Below are 25838 nucleotides of genomic sequence, written 5' to 3' on the forward strand. Positions count from 1 at the left end.
ATATGTTTTCAGGTTAAATCAGTATTGATGGTGTTAGGTCTTGTCAAATTGAAATTCAATGGCTCTTTTGGAAAGCCATTAAAAAAATAACAAAGGGGAAGATATTTGGGAAGCAAAGATATTTTGTATAGAAAGAATTATCACATTGAGTATATGTTAAGTATATTCAGTTTAAAATCAATAATTAAATGATAATGAACACTGTGCTTTGCTAATTAGAACATACTTCTAATAAGGCCAAGGTTATCAGTTTGAATCCCTTTATGGGTCAATAAGCATAATGTCAGCCTTCACCCTAAGCTTTCATGAGGTCACTCAAATGTGTACCCGTGTTCATAGGAGAATAAAGTGGAGATTGGATGAAATCATGCAGATTTTCAACCATTATGAATAGCACTGTATATTCTAATGCATCTCCAACTTTTATTTATTTATTTATTTATTTTTAGCACACTTATTTTTGTTTTTTGTAATTAATTGTCTGGACTACCAATTTTCTTTAGCAAATTACTGGTGTAGTTCACAAATGGTATTCCAAGTTCCTGAAAGGTGGTTTAATCTCTGGTACATTCTGACCTTCTGTTTACAAGCGCTTACCTTTGCAATGCTTTACGTCAAAATGACCCTGAGAACCATGAGCTTCTTATATGTGTTTTTCAGATGGGAAAATGGAGGCATTTTTTCCCCAAGGTTTCTTACTCCCAGGTGAAGAGATTTTGGCTAATTTTATAAAAAGGTCGGTAGCACAGCTGGGCTTGAAATACAGAGATCCTGACTCAAAGTTCTGTATTTAATTTGCAGTGTTTTTTTTTTTTTTTCTATTTGTCTTATATATAGTAAGTTTAGTCAAAGGTTGGGAAAATTCATATTATGCCTGGATCTTTAGCAAGGCTGACAATTACTACAATTACATGTCTTTCAGAAGTACTTACACTGGTTATTTGAAGTGACTTATTATTTTGACTAGTTTTATTAAAAATACCAGTCATATAATTTGATCCATTGGTGTCTACAGGCCTACCCATAAAGAAAGGGTGTCTGACATTATAATTTTGATCACTTTAAGTGAAGGAATTTGGCATAACATGACCTTATAAGCAAAATGCTCTTATGTTATGAAGAAAGTAGAGATCTTTGGATTGTGATTTGGAGGATGATGAAAAGGTTCCTTGCTCCCCAATTTATCTCTCACTGACAAGGTTATTTACCAAGATTCCACCTTTAGTGATTCAGACCATCTTATATAAAGTAGGAAAGCTCATTTATACCATCATCTCACCTTAGTAAGAATTGAGGATCAATTTTAGGTAGGATTCTTCCTGAATACCATCTGGGGTCAGGGTATTAAGGAGATTTCAAATTCTGATGAAGCAAGGAAAGAGAATATGCAATAATTATTTTTGAAGACCTGTTCTGGGAGTTTAAATGATGTGGTGGGGGTTTGTCCTATCAGAATGCAACGTAAATACACTGGATAGTCAGAGGGGAGGGAAGTGGGTGAGGGAAGGCTAAGGAAGGGAAAGTGAAAGTGCATCTAAGACAAGACATTCATGATTTTTTGCCTACGGTCTTCTTTGTGTACGTAAGTTTAAAAAACATTGTGTTGTCAAGAAGCAAACAATTAATTTGAATCCATGTGATTCTTCATTTTTATGTGGACGTTAAAAAAGTGCTTTCTTATTATAAAAGTTTCCTAGGGGAAAAGATGCTCTTTTGTAAAGGAGGGCTTCTAATCTCTCTAACTTTGATTCTTTTGTAGTCAAATGGTGATGATATCAGTCTAACTATTTCATTGGATTGGTGTAAAGATCAACTGGGATAACGTGCATTAAAAACATGAACTGTAAAGTGCTCAACCAAATACAAGGTACTAAAAATTATGTGCAGTACAGGTTGGAGATTAAGTGCTTGGATTCTGGAACTGACTACCTGAATTTCAGCTCTGGCTTTGTCTCTTTTTACCTGTTTGACATAGGACAACTTAAACTTTCTGTATCCCAGTTTTCTCATCTGTAAAATAATAACCTACCTCATAATCTTAATGTGAAGATCAAAGGAGTTAATATATGTAATGGATTTAAAGCAGTGCCTTGCATAGATTAAATGCAACAATCTTATTAACTGTTGTGTTGTTTCGTATATGTAGGCACAAAATTGAATACTGATATAGTGTATGGGAGTGAATTACTTGGAAATTTAAAAAAAATTCTATGTAAATACTTCAAAAATATAGTTGTCTATCTAACAAATCCTATTTAACTGTAAGCTATTAGTGGAACTGTGTTGATTTAGCAGTTATGTGTGAACATCTTTCAGAAGCTTGCTTCTTCTGATATTTGAGTAAAGAGACTACTCTCATTAATGCTGACTTATTCAGATAACTTTTATAGAGTATTGGTCTTGATCATCATGTTTATATCTTAAATGAAACGTTTTCAACCCTGAATAACATTAGAAGCAAAAGGGTCTCCCTGTTGTATTGGAAAATTTGGGGGTGGCACTTGGGCATTGGCATTTTTTAAAAGCTCCCCAGAAGATTTTAATGTGTAGGCAGACATGAAAATCGCTGGCCTAACGCAATGGTAATTAAATATATATCCGTATCATTTAGTTTCTGACATTGAAATATAATTTTCTCATACTTAAGTAAATAAAATGACATGACTATTTATGGATGTTTCTTTAAAGGCAGACCTATTGTTTCCATTAATTCTGTAGCTTGTGGGTATGTGTTATAAATCAGAAGTGAGAAGTTTGTTTTTAAATTATCTGTGGATTTTTGTTTGTTTTTGGCATACTGAAGGCTGTATATATTTGAAAAATATATAGAATCACAGACTATTAAAGGTGAGGGGAACTTCAAGGCATCTAGTAGAAAGATTGCACACTTTGAAGCCAGTCCTTGGAAGCCAAGTTTACAGTGACTCATTCACTTACAAGCTATATGATCGTGGGGTACTTACTTAATCCGTCTGAGCCACAACTTCACCTCTGTAGAATTGAGATGAACGTGTATTTTGTATGATAACGGCATTTCATGTGACACACACACACACACACATCTTGACTCCCTGCCTCCTGCCTGATCCCCATACCATCTGTGCAGATATCTGGAGCAGAGACTATATGGGAGCCTCTGCAGGGCTGTCTGAGCTTGCAGGGCCAGTTGCTGGGAACCATTTCCTCCCACTATTCAGGGATCATTTCTTTGGCTGTTTGGACTATTTCATGGCTGGCTGTTTGGATCCCATGACTTTTCATGAGCATAACATTTTTTCTGTAGGGGTCAGTCACTGCTGCCTAAGTAGAGTGAAGCTGTTAATGAGAGTGGAGATGAAGACGGCTTCTTGTTGCCATGTGATGGACGCTTTTGGGTACTTCCTCTTTGAGCCTTAGACAATACATATGCAGGACTCACATGGCTGCTTTCTCTTTCCAGCTGTCTTCCTATCCATTGCTTCTTTGTGTTGAGTAAGAACAGTAGGAACCCACTATCTCTATCTTAAGTTTGGGGGAAGGAGGGAAAAAATTACAGACCTCTTTGATTTTCTTTTTTATGATAGGGACAGTGGATTTTGTCTCCTTCATGACCCCTGTCTCTCAGATCCTGTAGCACATTGCTATAAAAGTATCAGACTATCCAGCTCTCCGTGGCACATTCTTTATGTCCTAGGAAGGAGGTTCATGAGTTGCTTCTTATTAGTTATAAAGCATAATGGTTGAGGTCCTCATCTTAGCTATGGTGCATCAATGTCCTTCCCACTTATGGGTCTGGCTTTAGATCTATTCTCAATCTTACTTTTGAGAATTCTGCTTTTGTCACCATCTCTCTGGACTGATCTGAAGGTTTTATTGGAAATACTTACAAATTCAGCTACCATTTTCCTATTTTCCCCTCTATTGGAATAGATACTGTCTTCTCATTATTAGGATTAGTGGTAAATTTATTGATTTTTTTTTAGGTGATGAAGATCTTGAAAAATTATACTTGTGGGGTGGGTGTTCTAACATAAACCTTGTGCTCCTCCACTAGGTTTGAGATTCTTGAGGGTAGGAACCATATTTTTCAGCTGAACATTGTCATAAGTATCATTTATTATGCACCTATTATGTATCAGAGACTTCAATTTATTTCATTTAATTCCCGTAAAAATAATGTGTACATAAGGAATCATTTCAGATAGCTTAAGTAAACTGCCCAAGGTCGTCTAGTTCGTGAGTCAGAGCTGGATTTTGAGCTCTGTTTGATCTTAAATCCTCTTTTCTAAATCATCTTTCCAAACTCCTTCTTAAAGGAAAGGATAGATACAGATAAGAGGAATGGGATTTTGGCCTGCACAAGGTTGAATAGAACCTGGTATGGAGTTGCATTTTTAAAGAAAAGGAGAGAAGATCTGCAGATCCCCTTGCTTTTCCCACTAACCTATACTGAGTTGTGTCACTGGCATACATGGACATTTAGTAGATGGACCCTACAACCCTCAAACCAGAAGTCACCCCTTCTGAAGGCTTTGGCCCACATGCAGGTCTTTACTTTGTGCTTTTATTCACGTCAGAGAGGCTCAGATTATGTGAATATATCTCAGAATAGGCATACTCTGAAGAAGATTGGAGTGAATCCATGGTGATAATCCATGGTGAGGAGTCAGGTCTGTATTGAAGTCAGCTTTGCTTTCTGAAGATCAGGAGATACTCTGCATTCAGCCTCTATGCTTATAGTTCAGACCACCAGAATGTGCCCACTGGATTTGGCAAGCAGTAAGAAGTATATAAATCTTTACAAAGTGGAAGCTTTGTTGAATGTTCCCAGAGAACATTTTCCGTTTAATGTATTTGGAAACTATAAATATGATTCCAATTGGGGAGTAAAAGTAATTGCTTCAGAAAAGAAAAAAAGTTAGTTCTTTAAAAGGCTTAACTCCTTTCATAAACATTTGCTTTTTAATGACTGGGAAATCCCTGGTACAGGAAAATAAAATGTCCTTTGGTACAAATGAGGTCATTCTGGTCTTAACTGTCACTCTAGTTCCTGCTCCATGTTTTGTCACCAGAGGTTATTGGAAGGATAACCCCTCTATGCTTATTCACTGCTTTTAGGGCATGTTGCCAAAGAGAAAGTTATCTTAGCTCAGAAACTGCCAAACCAGTGCAGAAGGCTCAGATCCCAGGGGCACTGAGCCAGTGGCTGATAATGACTTGTTTTAGGTTGGCCATGGGTTGGGTTTTTAAAGCATACTTTTTATGTGAACTAGGATTGCTGTGTCTGTTTCACCCTCTTCAGATTTTTCAACAGCTTCAGTGCTTCTTGGGTCAGGAATGATTTTCCTTTCCTAGGTGTGTTATTCTGCTTTGACTCTATTCTGATGAACAGAAACAACTGTACCAGTTTGAAGCCTCATGTTCATCTCTTTAACTAGTATAAATGCGAAACAGCTGTTGAAAGAAGTTATCCTGTACCTCTTTCTTTGAACACTTGGAGGCTGATTCCTCCTAAAATTAATTTCTGAAATGGCTTGGCTAAAGTGAAGAATATGTCTAAACTCTTAGATTTGCTTGGTGAAGATGTTCTCCTAATTGGTAGTATAGGATAGTTCTCACTTGATTTAATTGAAACTCAGTTTCCTCAAGCTTTAAAATAACCATTTCCTACCAAGGAGGATGTTGAAGCTTTGAGTATTATGTAGGGAGATTTTTACATCTATCCTGGACATTTTCATAGAGAGGTAAACAGGGAAGGGGTTCAAGTGAAACCTGACAACAATGTCTGTAGTATCCTTTAAATTATATATCTTTAAGACAATCACTTTGAAGGATTAGGGATGGGAAATAAACTGATATTTATTAACTGCTTCTTAGGTACCAGCATTTTCCTAGAGTCTTTCTGCAGATTACCTTTTTAGATTTACCTAGGTTTCTGTAGTGGCAGCCCACAAAATTACCAAACCACCAGACTGCCCTCACATCTTGAAGGGTCTGTGTTAGAGTCATTATAACCCCCTAAAATTCATCCGTGGCTGTAGTAGATCAGTGCTTTGATAAGCTTTCTTTCCTGCTTGATTGATTAGTTTGTATTATTTAAAAAATTCACACTCTTGCCACTGAGGATTTGGTTCTTATGATAATTTGTTAATAAAATCTGTGTTTTAGGATATTTGTGTCACTTTCATGCCTTCCTAGGTCCGAGACTCCAAGATGAGGCTCTGTTGCTGAAATAAGTCTACAGTAATTCTTGGTCTGGGATTAAGAAACTCTGTCTTTAGCTGTCATAAAGAGGAGAGGATTATAAAATTAAGTCATGAACTGCTTAGGTATTTTCTGCAGATCCTATTTCTTGCCTCAAACACTGTGGCCCTTGCAGGAAGCTCTAGAACCCTTGCTTGAAATCTCTTGAGGAAGTCAAGCTTGACCTGGGCATTGCTTATCTTCTTTAGTACACCCCCTCTCCACTGTCCCCAGTGTCTAGGTTTATTGTAGGCAGCCAATGAGTATTTTGTTGAACATAACAGCTGGTACAAAAGCATTGGGGAAAATATGGCCAGGAAATGCTATCATATTTGAAATTGGGAAATTCTGGGTAATTGCTGAGTGCCTCATGTTATTAGTTCCTGTGGGGGAAATACATGGCAAAATTCATAATGGGTTTATATTGTAAAATGAAAACTCTTATGAGGTGAATCAGAAGCTACATATTTGCTTATGATACTCAGAATGGGAATGACACTGATTTGCTGATAATGTATTATTATTATTATTATTATTATTATTCTGTAGCCCCAGATGATACAGCAAACTCTCAAGAGGACATTGCAGTATTATGAGCACCAAGTTATTGGGTAAGTAAAAGTGGGTTTTAGTTATTACTGAGGACAAATTAAAGATAATTACTACGTAGAGAACAGACCTGTGGTTGCCAAAGGGGAGAGGGTTGTGAGAGGGATGGAAGAGGAGGTTGGGTTAGCAGATGTAAGCTATTGTATATAGAATGGATAAACAACAAGGTCGTACTACATAGCATAGGGAACTATATTCAATACCCTATGATACACCACAATGGAAAAAGATTATGTATAAAAAGAATGTATATAATTGAATCACGTTGCTGTACAGTGGAAATTAACACATTATAAATCAACTATACTTCAATTAAAAAAATATAATTACTCAAACATAGCTGTTGAACATGTGGTTTTCTGCCAACCAAGTCAACTTTATTGCATAGTGCTTATGCTCTCAGTGTGGAGTGGGGCTCATAGGGGTTCCATGGAGTGATCTCCTTTAGTTTGTTTGTGTTGAATCCTTTTAAATAAAATCCATTTTGCTATTGCTTTCCTTTTTTTTCCTTGTGGTCTTACCCTCTCATTTTCATCCATTGAATATCATATTTTGCCTTAGTAACATGGTAAGGTTTATTGGTACCAACCGAGAGGCTTTAAATGGGATTTTTAGGATCCTTCAGTAAAGTTTAATCAAAATCACTACAAGCTTAACACAGTTCAGTGAGAAGTGTCCATTTAGTTAGAGTTACATGCAACATATTTTCCTTTATTTATTCACCATTTCCTGAAGTGGTTGTAGTATGGAATGAAGTAAGAAGATTTGAGGTCAGAAGTCAGGAATTCAAGGCCTCATCAGGACGTAGAACTTTAAAGTAACTTTATCTCTTTTAGAGGGTGACGGTGATGATAATAACTAAATCAAGGATTATATGTCATTATTAAATGAGGTAATTTTAATGAAAATATTTTGTAAACAGGAAGCTCCAAATAAGTGTAAGGTATATCTTTGATTGGCTGTGGCAGAAAGCAGTTGGCAAATACAAAAGCCTCAATTCACTTTCTGATGCAATCTAGCTATTTAAATTTTTTTTTAACTTTTTAAAAATTTATTTATTTATTTATTTATTTATTTATTTATTTATTTATTTAATTGGCTGCGTTGGGTCTTGGTCTTTGTTGCTGCGCATGGGCTTTCTCTAGTTGTGGTGAGTGGGGGCTACTCTTCATTGTGGTGTGTGGGCTCCTCATTGCGGTGGCTTCTCTTGTTGCAGAGCACAGACTCTAGGCACATGGGCTTCAGCAGTCATGGCATGTGGGCTAAATAGTTGTGGCTTGTGGGCTCTAGTGCACAGGCTCAGTAGTTGTGGTGCATGGGCTTAGCTGCTCTGCAGCATGTGGTATCTTCCTGGGGCAGGGATTGAACCCATGTCCCCTGCATTGGCAGGCAGATTCTTAACCACTGAGCAACCTACGAAGTCCCTCTAGCAATTTACATTTAATTACAATGTACTGCAGCTATTTATTTTTGTAGGAGTTTAAGAACTTCTGAGGAGTCAAGATTCAAAGGCTGGTACCTCTTGAAATGCTAAGGAGAATCATTTAACGTTTATGGGTAATAGTCATTACCATGGGGATCAAGAACATGTTTTTGGCTGTTAGAATGCAGTGTAATTTTTTTTTAACAGAAGAGAAGGGAAGAAAACTTAGTGGAAAAATAATCTTAGTACCTAGTGTAATGCCATATACTTTAAGTGCTTGATAATTATGTTAACTGTCATTTCAAAGGGAATTGCTCTGAAACTTTGTCGTATTAAATCCTCAAGAGTACAGTACTAGGAAAAACATATTATTTAAACTCATGAGATGGCTTTTAATTTGAGGCTATTAGTACTTTTAAATGGTTTATTTTAAGGGAGATAAATAATGTCAAGCTAATCTCTCCCCACATACTCTAAAATAAAAGTCACTCTCATTGGATTTGATGCTTTCAAAGTATGGTGTTTGGATTAAAGCAGTCAATGTATTTAGAACAGTTCGTGGTATGTGGTCAGCACCACATGCTTGTCATGCTTGTTTACTCTTACTTATTACCATCATTATTTTTAAGATTTTAATGACAATACAAGTAATGAAATGAAAATCATTTTCTAGAATTATGAGTGTCCTCTCCATTTTGAAATCAAATAATAACTGATGAAATAATCTTATTTGTGAACTAAACTATGTCTTCATGGCAAGTTTGAGTGGGAATCTTATAAACATGATCAAAATAGATAACTAAACTGTATTCCTTTAATCAGGAGAAAATTATTTTTTCCCATTAGTAGGATGGAGCTCTCTTTTATCTAAATAACTGCCTCAACTCTCCTTCAGTCTATGTAGACATAGCCCGTGATTTTTTGTTCATTGCCTAAATGGTCTTTCCCTAGTTCTATTTATTGCAGACGTGGTATTTATAAAACAGACAGGGTATAGGACTTTCATATAAAGAGGTGTCTTAATGTCCTACTGGTTCTAAGACCTAGTAGCATATTTTTGCTTGAGTTTTGGCTACCGTATGAGAACTTGAAGTACCTGTGCTCACTGTCTTTTTTTGTGCTCATATTGATGAAGACAAAAAGGGCCATGGTTTTCCTGTCCAGTGTCCTCTTTGCCTTTTTTGGTCCATCTTTCTGCTTTCAATTTCTTTTTTCAAGGGGAGCATCTAAGATTACTAACACTTGGATTAAAATGTATTCATTTGTATGTGTTGTTCCTCTTAAAAAAACACAATTTTATCTCTGTGAAAAGGAATGTGTTTCTTACAGTTAAAGGGATTTCGGGCAATTGAGAGTAAGGGCTGGCAAGTATATCTTACATGCTTCTGCAGAGGTGAGTGTGGGAAAGAGGTGCTTTTCCTAATCCCTGAAATTGGGTCTTGCCCTCAAGCTTGTTTTGAAGCAATTCAGCCTTTAGATGCCTTGGGTTGGGATGATGAATCACGATGGGTAACAGGGAGTAGGAGCTTGCCTTTTTCTTTTTAATTTCTTAATTCAGCCTTCAACTGCTACCCTTCCCATCTTTCCTTTTCTCTGTTTTGATACTCTGCCTTTGGATCTGCGTTATTTATCAGAGCTCCAAGATTGTATAGTCTTGCTCCTTAATGAATTTTTATACCAGCAGCCCATAGAGGCTCTCTGAGGCTTTTTTAGTCTCCAAGACCTAGACTTGAATGCAGTGAGCAGCTGTTCAAAGGATCAGACACATGGAGCATTGGAACGGAGTAGCAATGGTACCTCTTGTTAGAAAGTAAGATATTCTCTCTGTACTTCAGCAACTTTATCTTTAAACATTTATTCTATTCCTTAACTTATCCATTCACTTGTTCATTTATTTATTCATAGAGATCATTCAAGTTGGGAAAATAAGTGCTTAAATGATTTATTCATGCAGTGTGATAAATCTTCATCTCTTCATGTCTGCTGTCACCATCGTCTCTCAGATAGAGATGCCAGTCTAGTTTTCTGGCTTCTACTCCTGTAGTTTCTGATCAGGTATGTCTGGGTGGGACTCAAGAATTGACATTTCTAAGGAGTTCCCAGATGCTGCTGATGCTTCTGGTCCAGGGATCATGCTTTGAAATCCCTGTTTAAAACCACGTAATAACTTACTGTGATAGAATAAAATCTGAGCTCTTCCTGTGATCTGGCCTCTGCTCACCTCTCTGATTTCATCCTATTCCACTCCCCACTTTTCACTCCACTGCAGGCTTTTGTTGGTCTCTCAACTATACCAAGCTTGCTTAGCCTCAAGGCTTTTGCACATACTATTTCACATACCTGGAATGCTCTGTCCCCAGATGTTTGCATAGATTATTCTTTTATAGAGTTAAGTCTTTGTTTAAATGTCATATCTTCAGGAAGATATGACACCTGACCTAAAGTAGGCCTCTATCCCCTACCTTAGTCTCCAACCCCAATGATTTTCTATTACGTTAGTCTCTGTTATCTCTCTTCATAGTGCTTATCATTAGCTTATATTATCTTGTTTATTTTCTTATTTGGTTATTTTTCTTATTTACTTTTATTGTCTTTGTAAATGTTTGGTACTTAGGAGAAACTAACAATTTTTTAAGGAGAGGGAGGAGTGTGGATAAATGAATACATTGTACCCTAGAGGTATGTACACAGAGGTATGTATATAGTGGATAAAAAAGTAAATTATGCTTGGGAAGGGGATGTAAAATGAGGGGTTGAAATGATAATCTCTAGGGTCCATTATAGTTCTAAAATTTATAGTTCTAGTTTCCAAAATCCTTCTCTTTATGGCATAAATTATACTGAATTATTTGCATAGTTTTCCATTTATGCTTGATGTTCTGCTGGTGTGTGTCAGATACACTTTGTGGTAAATTTTAATTGCTATGTAAACTCTACATATGCATGCTCACTTGGATAGCTTCTTGTTTATGTAGCACAGTCTTCTTCCCTCAGTCTAAAATGAGAAAAAGAGGGCAATAAGTGTTCGTCTTAATGTTACTCTCTCTTTAACTCAAGCTTCTAGGGAATGGACTAGCTTTTGAGGCAGTGTGGGGTGGGAAGAATAGTGAGAAGCAAAAGTGGTGAGTAGGGGACAGGCAGTGTTTTCCTTCAAAATCAAAAGGAACTCAAGATTGAGGGAAATCTGGTTTATGGTGACTTTTTTTTCTGATGTCTTTCTAGTGATTATCTCGTGCCCTTCTCTCTGTGCAGCTTTATTGTGTAGTATAGAGCACGGGACTCAGAAAATATGCTTTGGAAGTAGACATACCAGATTTAAAGTCAGGTTGTGCCTTTGAATGATCATGGGCGGATTGCTTAACCTTCCTGAGTCTCAATTTTCTCATTTTTAAAAATGGGAATAATAGAAGGGTAGGGGTGACGTTTAAATGAAATATTTATGATAATAATGTGGTAAGTAATATAATCATATAAAGTAGTATAGTGCCTGGTATACATAGGTAATCAGTATGTTTGTTGAATTATAATTACCATTATTGTATCTGACTCTTTTGCACCTCAATTTTTGCTGATTGTCTTTCCTTTTATCCTCCTTTACTTGTTCTTCTTGAGCCTTTAAAACTCTGGAATCATGTGTTTAGCATCAGGAGTTAAACATGCCCAGTTCATGTTGCAGCTACAGTTTTCTTCCTACAGAGTATTTGGATTTTTTAAAATCTAAGTTTCTTCCTCTAGAGTGCCTAATCCAACTGCTCTTACTCATATTTATACTATACAACTCCTGCTGGTTTTTAGCTCAGAAAAACAGATTGCTATGGTAATGAAGACAAAGCAGAGATTTCTTTAAATCATATTTGAAAATACATGATCATCTTTCTGAAACATAATTTTCATTCATTTTATATTTTAAACCCCAAAGTATAGATAAATATGTATTCAGAATCATGCCATTCATTTTATGCTTTTTGCCAGAATAAGCATTGTTTTGCTAATATAACCGGTAACACTGCTGCCAACCTCATATTGGTCTGGGACACCATTTCCTATAATAAGCTAAAAGTAAATTATTAATCCATTTATCACTGTGGGCCCTATCTTTGTTTTATACAGTCCACCTTCTGTTCTCTTTTTTTTTTGACAATTTAATAAGGACTAAGTTAGAATAATTTCAGTAGAACATTAGAAGTGAAATTAGGAGTGGGTTAACCCTGATTATTCTGTGAAACAAACTTCAGTGATGTTACTTAAGCTGTCATGGTCAGATATTTTGGCTGTAAATTATTTTATCCAAAAAGTGATCTAGGGACTTCTGGTGGTGCAGTGGTTAAGAATCTGCCTGCCAATGCAGGGGACACGGGTTCGAGTCCTGGGCTGGGAAGATCCCGCCTGCCACGGAGCAACTAAGTCCGCATGCCGCAGTTACTGAGCCCATGCGCTGCAACTACTGAAGCCTGCGTGCCCTAGAACCCATGAGCCACAACTACTGAAGCCCTCGTACCTAAAGCACGTGCTCTGCAACAAGAGAAGCCACTGCACTGAGAAGCCCATGCACTGCGAAGCCCATGCACTGCAATGAAGAGTAGCCCCTGCTTTCTGCAACTAGGGAAGCCCTGTGCGCAGCAATGAAGACCCAAAGCAGCCAATAAATATAATAAAAATAAAAAATTAAAAGCAAAAAAAGATCTCTTTTTTGATATATTTACATATAACATCTATCATCTTACTGAATAAAAACAATAAGTTAGGTAAAAGTTAATGTGTATTGATTGCTCTCTGTTTTTGAGGCAATATACTGGGCACTTTATATATTATTTTATTTAATACTAACAATCTATTTCATTGATTATTGTATTAAGCTCATTTTTACAGATGAGGAAATTGAGGCTGTGAGAAAAAATATTTTGTTTAAGGTCATTCTGATTAAAATGGTGGAGCTTGATTTAAAAATAGACCTGTATTTGTCTGCTTAATGACTGTGCTCCCCCTTCTACCTTTTATTGAGTAATTCCGGCTTTCTAGAAACCATAGTAAGCATTTTGCTTGATTGATTTATTGGAGTCTAATCTTAGTGAGGTGTACAAACATGAAACCCTTTTACTTTTTTCTCTCCAATCATTTCAAACATGCTAGGATGAGCCCTCTTTGATGTTAGGTTGGGCAGATTGGTCTATTTTCCAAGTACTTTCAGGGAGTTTAAAGTCCACTCCAGACCAATTCAATACTTCAGTCTCATATCCAATCGTATTCTCTGACACTGTCTGCCTGGGTCAGGCCTTGGTCTGAGCAACTTGGAATGCCATATAGAGATGATATCATGTGTTATTGACTCCTCTGCTTTAGGCCAATCCTTTCTGGTTCTTTTTCTCTTCTGATGTGTTGTATCAGGCATGAATACAGTGGGAAATAGTAGAAGCCTCGTTTACTGCACTGGTGTTTGTAATAATCCTCTCTTGGCTGTGATACCCTCAGAGAGGTGCATACATAGCTTCTGCCTTTGCTGCTTCAGATGTCCTGGCTCCCAGCTCTGTGGATTTTACTCCACAGTCTTGCTGGTGGAATCCCTGCCCCTGGCTGCAGCCTCTAGATTGGGAAAGCAATAGGATGATATCTCCATATCCCATGGGAAACTCATATTTTTTTGCCTTGCCAAATGGTAGGACTGTAGGCCGGTCTCAGTTTGGCTCTATTTATTTTACCTGTTATTAACTCTCTCCGGAATCTTCTTCCATTCGTTCAGGAAAAGTGGGCTGATCAGGAATTCCGCCACCTCAGCAGATATTCACTATAGAGTGGATCCCTCTTCACCAATGGGGCTTCTGCAGGGAACATTCCCCTTCTCTCTTTCACTTGTGTGTGTGTGTGTGTGTGTGAGGGACGAGGTGAGAGAACAGCAGTGCTCTCTTCCTAGGCCAATAACTCATTCTTCTGATTATTTTCTTTCAAAGTTTCCCTATTCCTTTGCTTCTGTATGCTGGTGATGAGGTGACAGTGGCAGTGACTATTTATCACTTCTTAAATTCTGAAGGCGGTTTCTATGCTTGTCTATTTTTTGGGAATGTGGGAGCATTTGGCCCCTATTGTCTATAGGTTTGGGGCCTTAGCTCTAATTCAGAGGAAACTCGAAAAGTTTCAGTTAACACAGGCATTTTATCTTTCAGTCCTCATAAGAACTCTAGGAGGTATCTCCGTTTTATGAGGGAGGAAATTTAGACTAAGAGAGATTAGGTTACTTGCCCAAAGTCTCACAGATAGGAAAAGGCAAGACCATGATTCAAATTCTGTCAGACACCAAACACTTTATTTGCTTATTTGTTATCCATGCACCATACTGCTATCTTCTTGATTGTGATAGAAGTTAAGATGTGTTTACTTTCAACACAGTTAGTGCCAATGCACCAAAATAGCACTGTTAATTATTCTTTTTCTAGGCAAATTCATTACAGAAACAAATTACCAGTAGCTATGAAGCACTCAAATGAAGAAACATTAGCTATACAAACCGATATACTTTCTGATTCTCATCATTTATTTTTTTTCTCCACATACTGCTTTCTTATTAATGATTGCCTCCAGTTCCAGGTCCATATTGCTTACGCTGATGTTAATGGTGGGTTATGCCAGAAATTATGTCTTAAAGCTTCAGTTATTTTAAAATGTCATTGTGTTAAGAGCATAAACTATATGTGTTTGTGTGTATGTATGTGAGTGCATTTTCAGAGGCTTTTAAAACTTTCCCCATGTGCTAATTTTGTTTTCTTCTTAGTTATAGGGATGTAGAAAAGAATTTCTACAATATCTCTAACAGATGCTCCTATGCAGACCATTTCAACAAAGAAGACATTGAAGAGGTCTCAGGAATTCTTCAGTGTACTGCTAATGTACTCGGTATAGTATCTATATATTTATAAGTTTGACAGAGAATGAGTGAGGGGAAGGAGGAAAAGAAAAAGAGTAAATGTTTTATTTCATTACTAAAGAGAGATTTGGAGACTATGGCGAACTGAGACCAAGGCCTTGTCTCAAGTGACTTAATTTCAATACTTCTGATGTTTAAATGGAAATTACATGCATACCATTTACTCGGCGATTGGAAAATGTTGTATTAAAAATACTTACATTCCAGGCAAACTTTTCTAAATATTCATATATGAGCATTATTGGTCTCCTGTAATCCATATTTCTCTGGCTCTTACTCTCATTTGAAATTGTGGATCTTCCTCTTTTCTGAAAGTCCATGCTTTGTTATTATTATTTTTATTACTATTTATTCTATTATTTCTGGAACACTTGGTTGGGACGGGAAGCTGGCTCACATATACTCATAATGGACTCTATAACTCAAAGGCAGTGAGGCAGGTCATCTGTGGAAGTCTCTGTACCCTACTTATGAAAATACTAGTATTTATGACAGAGGGCTGTTTTAGATGCTCCCAGCATGATAAGGGATACTGTTATAAATTGCAGTGAATCGTGCAGCCCTACAGTACCATAAGTGAGATGTCCTATCTTACGATTTGAAGTTCTTGGTATGTGAGAGCTACATTGTATTATACGCAAAATAGATACCATAGCAGGAATATTTTTTGCTCTAATATCTTACAGAGCTTTTGGGGAAAGATACCTCTTTCAGTTTTTTTTTTTAATCTTCTTTTTGCCTTATAACTCAGACAGAAATCCATGGAGTTCTGGGGAGTGGTGGTAGGGAACAGCAAATCTTAGTGACTGACTCCATACAAAACTCAGAATCACCTCTCTCAGAATCAGATTTTGGAGACTAGGGAAAACTTGTTTCCCTTTCTTTCCCTTTAGGATAAATAAATACTTTCCCTGGAGACATCTGAGTCCCTCCTACAAACAGATTCCAGGTGACCTTAACCCATGAGTTTATCAGATTTTTCTAAACATATTTGACTCCCAGAGGCAGACCTGGCTTTAACACTCAAGCTGGGACTCCAGCTAGACATTGACTACATTTTCTTCCTAGGTAACTTTTGTAAACATACAATATTATAATAAGAACATGGACATTTTGGGAGGGGAGGCATAGAGTTGTAAGTGACTTGTCCAGGACAATAATGGGCAGTGAGAAGGAAGGCCAAATATTTGCTTACCTCAATCTTAGTACAACTGCATGGATATCATACTACTCAAGTAAAGACTATTATTAGAGAAGATAAGGGGTGAGAGTAAAGGGGGGTGTGGGGTTGGGCATTACCCAGGAACTGTTTATAGTTTTCTGATTTTGTATTTCCCAGGAATCTCCCATAAGTAACATCTATTTCTTTTGATGCATTGTGATTTTTGAAAGGGTAAGGTGAGATGATGTCCCACTAAGAGGGATGTATCAGAATCTTGACGGAGGGATGTTTAATATATTGAAAAACTGCTTTTTACTTATCAAATTTCTAAATGATTCCCTGCCCCTTACATTTCCTTTCCTTTCCTTATGCTGCCCATTTTGAGAATTGCTGAATTAGAGGGACTAAGAGGTGTACACGATGATGAACATGTAAAAAATACTAAAGACTTCTGAACTGTGACTTGCAAATAAGTGTACACAATTCCCACAAGAAACTCTAGGTTAGACAATTTGATATAGTAACCACCAGGCGATATTGTTGGTCCAGCACAGCTTAGTTGATAGATTAAGTTAGTGAGTGAAAAGAACAGCAGGCAGTATGCTACCTGATGATAGGGAAAGCATAGTTTTTAAATAAGTACTTATAATTTAGAAGGGGACTATATAACAAGGTTTAGATTTCCATAAATATTAAATTTTTCTAGAAAAGAGGTATTAGGTCTAAGTTTTTTCCCTCCAAGTAATGATGAGTTATTTTCAAAGTGTAAAAAGCACAGTCTTGTAAATGACTGCCTCCTGTTCACCAGATGCTGGCGTGTATCCATCAGATGATTATGTGCCTAAGACATACCTGTCCTTTCATAATTCTTGAAATATAAACTGAGAACAAAGACAACAGCTTTATTAGTCATAGTCAATGAAAGCTTTATTTTTATTTTTAATAAGTCACTGAAGTATGATTAATCTTGGTTTGCTTAGATCTCACTTTTTAAAAAAATTACCTTTAAAGTCTTCTGTGCAATCATTTATGCAAATGCAAAAATTGATTAACTCACCAGAAAGAAAAACACCATAAGGAAAGGGAGCCTGTTTTGATTTGGGGAGTTTAGCATGGAGAAATAGAGTTTCAACTATTTAAGAAAAATGTTGATGCCTGGAAACCTTCTCTGTGGATGCCAGAGGGCAGTTTTCCAACTCTACGATTTATATTTACCAGCTTTGGGTGGTGTGGTAAGAATATTGGTGGATTAGAATTGGCTGATACATATTTCTCTCATCTTCTTAAAATATTACAGGGTTACAGTAAAGACTAGAATTGTGTTCACTCATCTGAATGTTATTTATATTTCACTTATGATCAAAAAATAGTTTAAGTCATAGGTCAGAAAATATGATCAGAATAGCAGATTTTCTCCTTTCAAATCACCATCTCTAATGACTTAGTATACATTCTAGATAGCTTGATCAGTTACCAGCTCTTCAGGTTGAAGTTTGAGTTAAGTGGTTGGCTTGGAATAAAAAGAGAAACTTGAAGAGAAGGAGAAAGGTTGTTGCAGAAGACCAGTTATGCCTCTGTCATACATTTGTTCCATGCCTCTTCTCTAGGACTCCCTGGAAACATGTGCACATTACAAAGTGCTTTATGCCCTCTGTAGTAATGGGAAAGAACTATTTCTAGACATCAACATTTTTGCCATTGATTTTCTTTTGTTGGCTTAAAAACCAGTTATTGTTATATTGTCTCATTATTTACAAATTAGGGATATTAAGTACAGTACTCTAAGGAGGCTTTTAAACTCTGGAAAAAAGGATATACAAAGCGAGAGAGTTGTGAACAATGCCCTCCCTACTGGAGGCTTTTAGTGTTAAACATACTGCTTTATTTAGTACATGTTTTGCATACCAAACTGATCTTCTAATTTTAATTGTCTGAAAAATGTAAACCTTTTCCAGCCATAATCTGCAAAGCTCATTTTTGGCTCCAATTAAGTATAAAAATGTATTTATAGTCTTATGAGGTACAGCATTGAGTATTTTCTTGGAAATTGTAACAGTTGATTGGTACAATGAAGCATCTATGCTGAAGCATTAAAGGGTCTATACTGTGTTTTTTGCTGAAGTGTTGCTACCTGATCCTGTATCTTGGATTTAGGTAATGTTGGGGAAAGGAAGACATAGCTGAATAAGGAGACTTAAGGGAAAGGGATGATAAATTGCTTAGCTCCCTTTGCGTAATACAATTTAAAATAAATGAGAATTATGAGAATTTCAGTTTAAACAGCTTTTGATACTATTTAAGGAGTTGTGGGTGTTTCGTTGTAGAGCATGAAGAGCCATAGATATAGATGTGTAGGAGGAGTAGATGGTGTAGGATAAAGGCATTCCACAGTAGGACAGAAATCAAATAGAAATGAGAGCTCTAAGGTAATTCATCTACTGATGAATTTTAGCAAACACAGGTTTACTATTTTAACAAGCATCAGTTATTTACTAAGTATTAACAAAGTATAGTTTTTAAAAAATATTTTATATTTTTTAGTTTATAAAATATAAAAAATATTTTACAGTTTTTAAAAAATATTTTATATTTTTATAGTGTAGTTTTTAAAAAATATTTTAAAAAATATTTTATTTATTTATTTAGTTGCACTGGGTCTTAGTTGCAGCAGGTGGGCTCCTTAGGTGTGGCTTGTCTGCTCCTTAGTTGTGGTATGTGTGCTCCTTAGTTGCAGCAGGCAGGCTCCTTAGTTGCAGCATGTGAACTCAGTGGCAGCATGCATGTGCGATCTAGTTCCCTGACCAGGGATTGAATCCAAACCTCCTGCATTAGGAGCAAGGAGTCTTAACCACTGCACCACCAAGGAAATCCATTTTATCTCAAAATAATTGGTGAAGGACGTGAATTGTGAAAGAATATTCATTAAAGGTTTTTTCTGTTTCAGAAGTCTTCTGTTAGAGTGGGGCTTTATTGTCCCCAAAAACTTAGTGCATTTAAAGTCAGTGTCAGAGTAATGTTTTCATGGGATTATTTGTTGGGAAAATGCTTGTGAGGAGGATGGAGGGGATGACCTTTGGTGCATATACTTCACAATATTTTCGTGATATCAGGGACTCTGAAATGCTGTGAAACCTGAGCTCCTTATAAAGTGCCACTGATTCCAGAATCATTAGCTGGTATGGAACTTTTTGTTGTCACTTGCTTTTATATCAGTAATATTTTATTGCTTATATATTAACTTGTATGTAATTTTTTGTTTTATTGTGATTTGGACTGTGTAGTTAACAGCTTTTTAATTGGCCATAAAACTGTGAAGAGTTAGTTAGCCTTACTTTAGGATTAAGATTACCTGGGAGTTTTCTTAGAATAACTCTAAAACATGTAATTAGAATATATTTAACATATTTAGCATATTGGAGAACTAGTTGGTACAATAACCACTTATTATTTTTACAGATGAGTTAATATTGATAGCAATAAATAAATTCTGCCTATATAGTCCTTTTTTGTGGGGGCAAATGTTGTTTTATTTTATTTTTTTATTGAAGTATAGTTGACTTACAGTGTTGTGTTAATTACTGCTGTACAAAAAAGTAATTCAGTTATACATGTATATACATTCTTTTTTATGTTCTTTTCCATTATGGTTTATCATAGGATATTCTTCTTATTATAATTGGTAACTGATCAGTTTTTCCTTTCATTAAAAGCAAATTAAAAGTAAATAGTGTCAGTATTTTAATGAGATGAATTGAAGTTAGGGTGGCTGGAAGGGAACTGATTTATTAACAATTTAATAATGATATTATAATATAGTAATTTAGAGGAAACAGTAGAGCCAGACTACTTAGTTATGTAAACGTATTTACTAGCTGTATGAACTGTATTACTTAATCTTTTCATAGTAGATATTTCTCATTTGTAAAATGGGGATGATATGATTACATACCTCCTAGAGTTGTTAGGAAGATTAAATAAGTTAATTTATGTAAAGTACTTATAGGAGCCTGATAAGTAACAAATGCTAAAGTATTACTGAATGTTCACAAAATAATGTTTCCATCAGAACTGGGAGGTCAATACTGCTCCCTTTTATGGATGAGGAAACATATTTTGAGACATTAACTTGCTGTTAACTTCCTTTGTCAGTGCTGACAAGCCACAAAAGCAGGATTTAAACCCAGGTCAGTATGATTCCAAAGCTTTCCCTGCTTCATGCTGCCTTCAAGGCTCATTGGCCTAAGATTGACTTAGGCCATTACACCTCCAATGCTAATTACACAAGTCTCTCTAGTTCTCTGAATTATGAAAATTTTCATGGTATTGCATTTTTACTTAGTCCATTACTACTTGAAAGTGTACTGGGACAGTAATCAAGACAGTATGGTACTGGCACAAGAACAGAAATATAGATCAATGGAACAGGATAGAAAGCACAGAGATAAACTATGGTCAACTAATCTATGATGAAGGAGGAAAGGATATACAATGGAGAAAAGACAGCCTCTATAATAAGTGGTGCTGGGAAAATTGGACAGCTACATGGAAAAGAATGAAATTAGAACACTCCCTAACACCATACACAAAAATAAACTCAAAATGGATTAAAGACCTAAATGTATGGCCAGACACTATAAAACTCTTAGAGGAAAACATAGGAAGAACACTCTTTGACATAAATCACAGCAAGATCTTATTTGACCCACCTCCTAGAGTAGTGGAAATAAAAACAAAAATGAACAAATGAGACCGAATGAAACTTAAAAGCTTTTGCATAGCAAAGGAAACTATAAACAAGACGAAAAGACAACCCTCAGAATGGGAGAAAATATTTACAAACAAATCAACAGACAAAGGATTATTCTCCAAAATATATAAACAGTTCATACAACTCAATATGAAAAAAACAAAAAACCCAATCCAAAAATGAGGAGAAGACCTAAATAGGCTTTTCTCCAAAGAGGACATATGGATGGCCAAGAAGCACATGAAAAGGTGCTCAACATCACTAATTATTAGAGAAATGAAAATCAAAACTACAATGAGGTATCACCTCATGCCAGTTAGAATGGGCATCATCATAAAATCTACAAAGAGTAAATGCTGGAGAGGGTATGGAGAAAAGGGAACCCTCTTGCACTGTTGGAGGGAATGTAACTTGATACAGCTAATATGGAGAACAATATGGAGGTTCCTTAAAAAACTAAAAACAGAATCACAATATGACCCAACAATCCCACTACTGGGCATATACCCAGAGAAAAACATAATTCAAAAAGACATATGCACCCCAATGTTCACTGCAGCACTGTTTACAACAGCCAGATCATGGAAGCAACCTAAGTGGCCATCAACAGATGAATGGATAAAGAAGATGTGGTACATATACACAGTGGAATATTACTCAGCCATAAAAAGGAACAAAACTGGGACATTTGTAGAGACATGGATGGACCTTGAGACTGTCAAACAGAGTAAAGTAAGTCAGAAAGAGAAAAACTAATATTGTATATTAATGCATATATACGGAATCTAGAAAAATGGTACAGATCAACTGGTTTGTAAGGCAGAAATAGGGACACAGATGTAGAGAACAAACATATGGACACCAAGCAGGGAAAGCTGGGGGAGGTATTCGCGGTGATGAATTGGGAGATTGAGATTGCCATATGTATGTTACTAATAAAAAACTATCAAGTTGTACACTTTAAATATATGCAGTTTACTGTATGTCAATTATATCTCAATAGAAGTTCTTAAAAAAAGACTCAAACATTAAAAAAAGTGTGCTAGGAATACTTGTTTACATATGAATAGTATAAAATTTATTTCTCATTAGTATTAGGGAGAATACAGTTTTCTTATAATTTGTATCATTTATAGGTTAGAAACTTTCTTTTTTTCCAGATTTCAGGTATTGACAGTGCAAATTAAGGGTGACAGTGTTTGGCTCATGACACAAATATGGTTTTATAGTTATGCTGAAGCAAACCCTATGCCAATTCTGTTGGCCACAAGATTTCAAGCTGATCTTGGTGGCTTAATTTAATATGTTAGATGTCATTGACCTAGCACACAGCTTGCAAAAGGCTGTGTATACGATGCCATTGGTTTTTTTTAGTGGTTAAGTTTAGGAATATTGTCACGTTATCTCATTTAATAATTCCTAATAGAGAACTGAGGAGTGATTCAATGTGAATTCAAAATAACTTCTGTTTTCTACTCTCTGCTTGTATACTTTTTTTCTGAAATGATTAGATATAGTTGGTAGGCCTGAGAAGAAATGAGATCACTGAGTGTGAACAGTGCCTCAAATACATGTAAAATTATAAAACATTTTAATAAAAACTGATCCTTAAATTATGCAGTCCAGTTTTAGAAGATACAGGTATATCGAGAGGAAATGTAGAGGGCTTTCTGTACTCCTTTAGATATTTTTTTCTCTTGGGAACATTTTCTTCTGAATCTTATGACAAGCCTTTTCCCATTTATCCTGCTAAATTTCTTCACACTAAGCTTCTCTTCCTTACTGGAAAAACATGACAGTCTTTTTTCTTTCTTTCTTTTTTAAATCTTCTTTGTTTATTTCTAATGTGTTATTTCCCTATCAATAACAGCTTTCTATCCTGGACTTTTTTGTGTGGGAGAGCAAACCTCTCACATCCTAAATTCTTGAGATTGTTCTCTTTTCTGAATTTTTTAGTAGGTAGCTTTTTACTTTTCCCTTTAAGTTTAAAAAAAAAATAAACTTTTAATTTTAGTATAGTTTCAGATTTACAGAAAAAATGTGAAGATAGTATAGAAAGTTCTCATACATTCCACACCTATTTTCCCTATTATTGACATCTTACATTAATATGATACTTTGATCCCAATTAATGAACCAGTATTGATACATTATTATTAACTAAATTTCATGCTTTATTTAGATATCATTAATTATGTCTTCTTCTGTTCCAACATCCCACTCAGGATATATTACATTTAGTTGTTAGGTTTCCTTAGACTCCTCTTGACTGTGACAGTTTTTCAGACTTTCCTTGTTTTTGGTGACCTTGACAATTTTGAAGAGTACTAATCAGCTTGCTTTCAGTTGTCTGCTGTGTACTTTGACATATGTCCATCATGATTTTGTGTGTGTGTGTTTTGAGCACTTCCTTACTATCTTGTATTCTAAATGATGTTCCAGATTCATCTTGTATATTTTCTGCCTCAGTCATTTCTCAAGTCATTTCTCAAAGGAGTCTCAAAGGAGTCCTGATTCCTTTTGTTGGAGACCAAAATGATGTTGGAAACCAAAATCTGGGCACTAGGTGTACTCATTGCTTTGTGGGAGTTGCTGCTTCTAGGCCTTCTCAGTTGACAGAGCAAGGAAATTTATATTTGTATACTGATTGCTGCATATATATGCCTGTCTATAAATATTTCTATATTTCTATATTATGCCAAATATGAGTTCATACTGATGTCTTCACCTCTAATCCATTATATGGATCATTCTCACCTTTCCCCCTTGCTTTCTGTAACCTCCTACTCCAGCAGTGAGAAACCTGGTTCCCTTTGGCCATTCATCTACATAATTGTTCAGTTGCAGTGTAGGATTATAGTTGTCTCAGAATTGTTAATACATGCTCCCATGGGAAATGATTTTTATCAACTAGAGTACAGTGTTTGTGAGCAGTTTTGGAGTATGGATTTATGTATGACTCATAACAGGCTGCACTCATTTCCAAGATTATTTGTCAGCACCTTTCTACTCTACCACCTTCAGTGGGGTTTTTTCATGCACTTGTAATACAGTTTGTAATAGTTATATTCTTTGTGTGACTTGATAGCTAATTCATTTTTTCATCCCATTCTGGGATCTTTTATTCCATTTCTGGGATATAAATATAAATATATATATTCTATATATACATTTAAAATTTGCATACATGAAAGTTCACTTTTTGTGCTGTAAAATTCTATGGGTATTGATGAATGCATAGGGTCACGTATCCACCATTACTATATCATATGAAATACTTTTACTGCCTTAAAAATCCTCTGTACTTCACTTTTTTAACCCTCCCTCTCTCCCCCAACAAATCCCTAGAAAGTACTAATCTGTTTGCCACTCTATAGTTTTGCCTTTTCCAAAATGTTATATAAGTGGAATTATACAGCATGTAGCCTTTTCACATTTTTCTCTGTTTTATTTCATTTACTTTTTGCTTAGCAGTGTGCATTTAGGATTAATACGTGTCTTTTTGTGGCTTGATAGCTCATTCCTTTTTTCTCTCTGAATAGTATTCCATCATAAATAATGTACTACATTTGCTTATCCATTCACCTATTGAAAGACAGCTGTTTGCTTCTGTTTTTGGAGATTATGGATAAACCTGTTATAAACATTCACCTGCAGGTTTTTATGTAGACATGACTTTTAATCAGTTAGGTACATACCTAGGAGTGTGATTGCTGCACTTTGTTTGGCTTTGTAAAAAACTACCAAAGTTTCTTCCAAAATGGCTGTATCACTTGCTCCTCATCCTCTCCAGAAACTGATATTGTCAAATTTTTTTGATTTTAGTCATTTTAATAGATGTGCCTTTTCCCTTGAAATTTTAATAAAGAAAAATAGCACCTGCTATCTCCTTATAATTTCAACATATACAAACTGTAGTTAAGAATTTTGTTTTTCTGTTTTGTCATTATGAGTGCTTTTCCAAGATTTTATAACTGAATTTAGAAACTGTTTTAAAAATTATTTCTGGTATGCTTAAAAATCATACCAGATTTTTCGTATGATTTTTGATTTGGTAAAAAGCCCCTGGAATGGAGTCAGCCACTGTTATATAGTGGAAAATGAAATACTTTAGGGATTTAGGTGTAACTTTTAAGTGATATGACTTGTAATCCTATTTATTGAAGATGTTCAAAATATAAGATACCCACAAACAGTTTGTTAATATGCTTATGCTCCCCTCATCCTCAGATTGCTGTAATTTTAATTCCTTTCAACACTGTTCGTAGCCAGTGACTTAACGAAACCTTCTTTTACTCAGTTCATTCTCATAAGCAGGCTTTGTAAGCCTCTTAAACAATCTCCTATTGCTATTTTCTTAGGAAATAGTATCACTTCCATTTAATATCTGCAAAATTCATGACCTGAAAAAATTATCTGTGACTGAGAAGAAATGCAAGCACAGCTAGGTCATGTTTTTTGCATGGGCTTGTGAGGAAGCCAGGAAGACTATGAGACTGTGATGTAAGACCTGATGCATTACTTATTGACCTCTCTACAGCTTCTATTACAAAAAGTAATTTTTGTTTTTTCTTTGAGTTGGAAAGAAGTTTATTCTTTCTTTGCTATGTGAGAAAGATGATTGTGGGCCCATACCACTTTGTATGTCAAACTCATAGGTCATTTTTATTACCATCTCTTGGAACAAATTCATAGTGATTTGGCATATTTACGTTTTAAATTTAGATTCCATATGTTTGTGGTTTGTGTTCACTCCCTT

At 35.7% G+C, this 25838-nt stretch overlaps 1 protein-coding gene across 2 annotated transcripts in view; it reads left to right on the forward strand.

Annotated features, from left to right (window-relative positions):
- Positions 1–25838, forward strand: part of GUCY1A2 (guanylate cyclase 1 soluble subunit alpha 2) — a 375283-nt gene that overhangs the window by 26025 nt on the left and 323420 nt on the right. For both annotated transcript variants that reach the window (XM_057749769.1, XM_057749770.1), the window contains exons 2-3: positions 6772–6833; positions 15018–15139. In XM_057749769.1, the coding sequence (XP_057605752.1) occupies positions 6772–6833; positions 15018–15139 (184 nt within the window). The remainder of the gene's footprint in view (positions 1–6771; positions 6834–15017; positions 15140–25838) is intronic.

Source organism: Hippopotamus amphibius, chromosome 9 (assembly GCF_030028045.1).
Source record: "Hippopotamus amphibius kiboko isolate mHipAmp2 chromosome 9, mHipAmp2.hap2, whole genome shotgun sequence".
NCBI lineage: Eukaryota > Metazoa > Chordata > Mammalia > Artiodactyla > Hippopotamidae > Hippopotamus > Hippopotamus amphibius.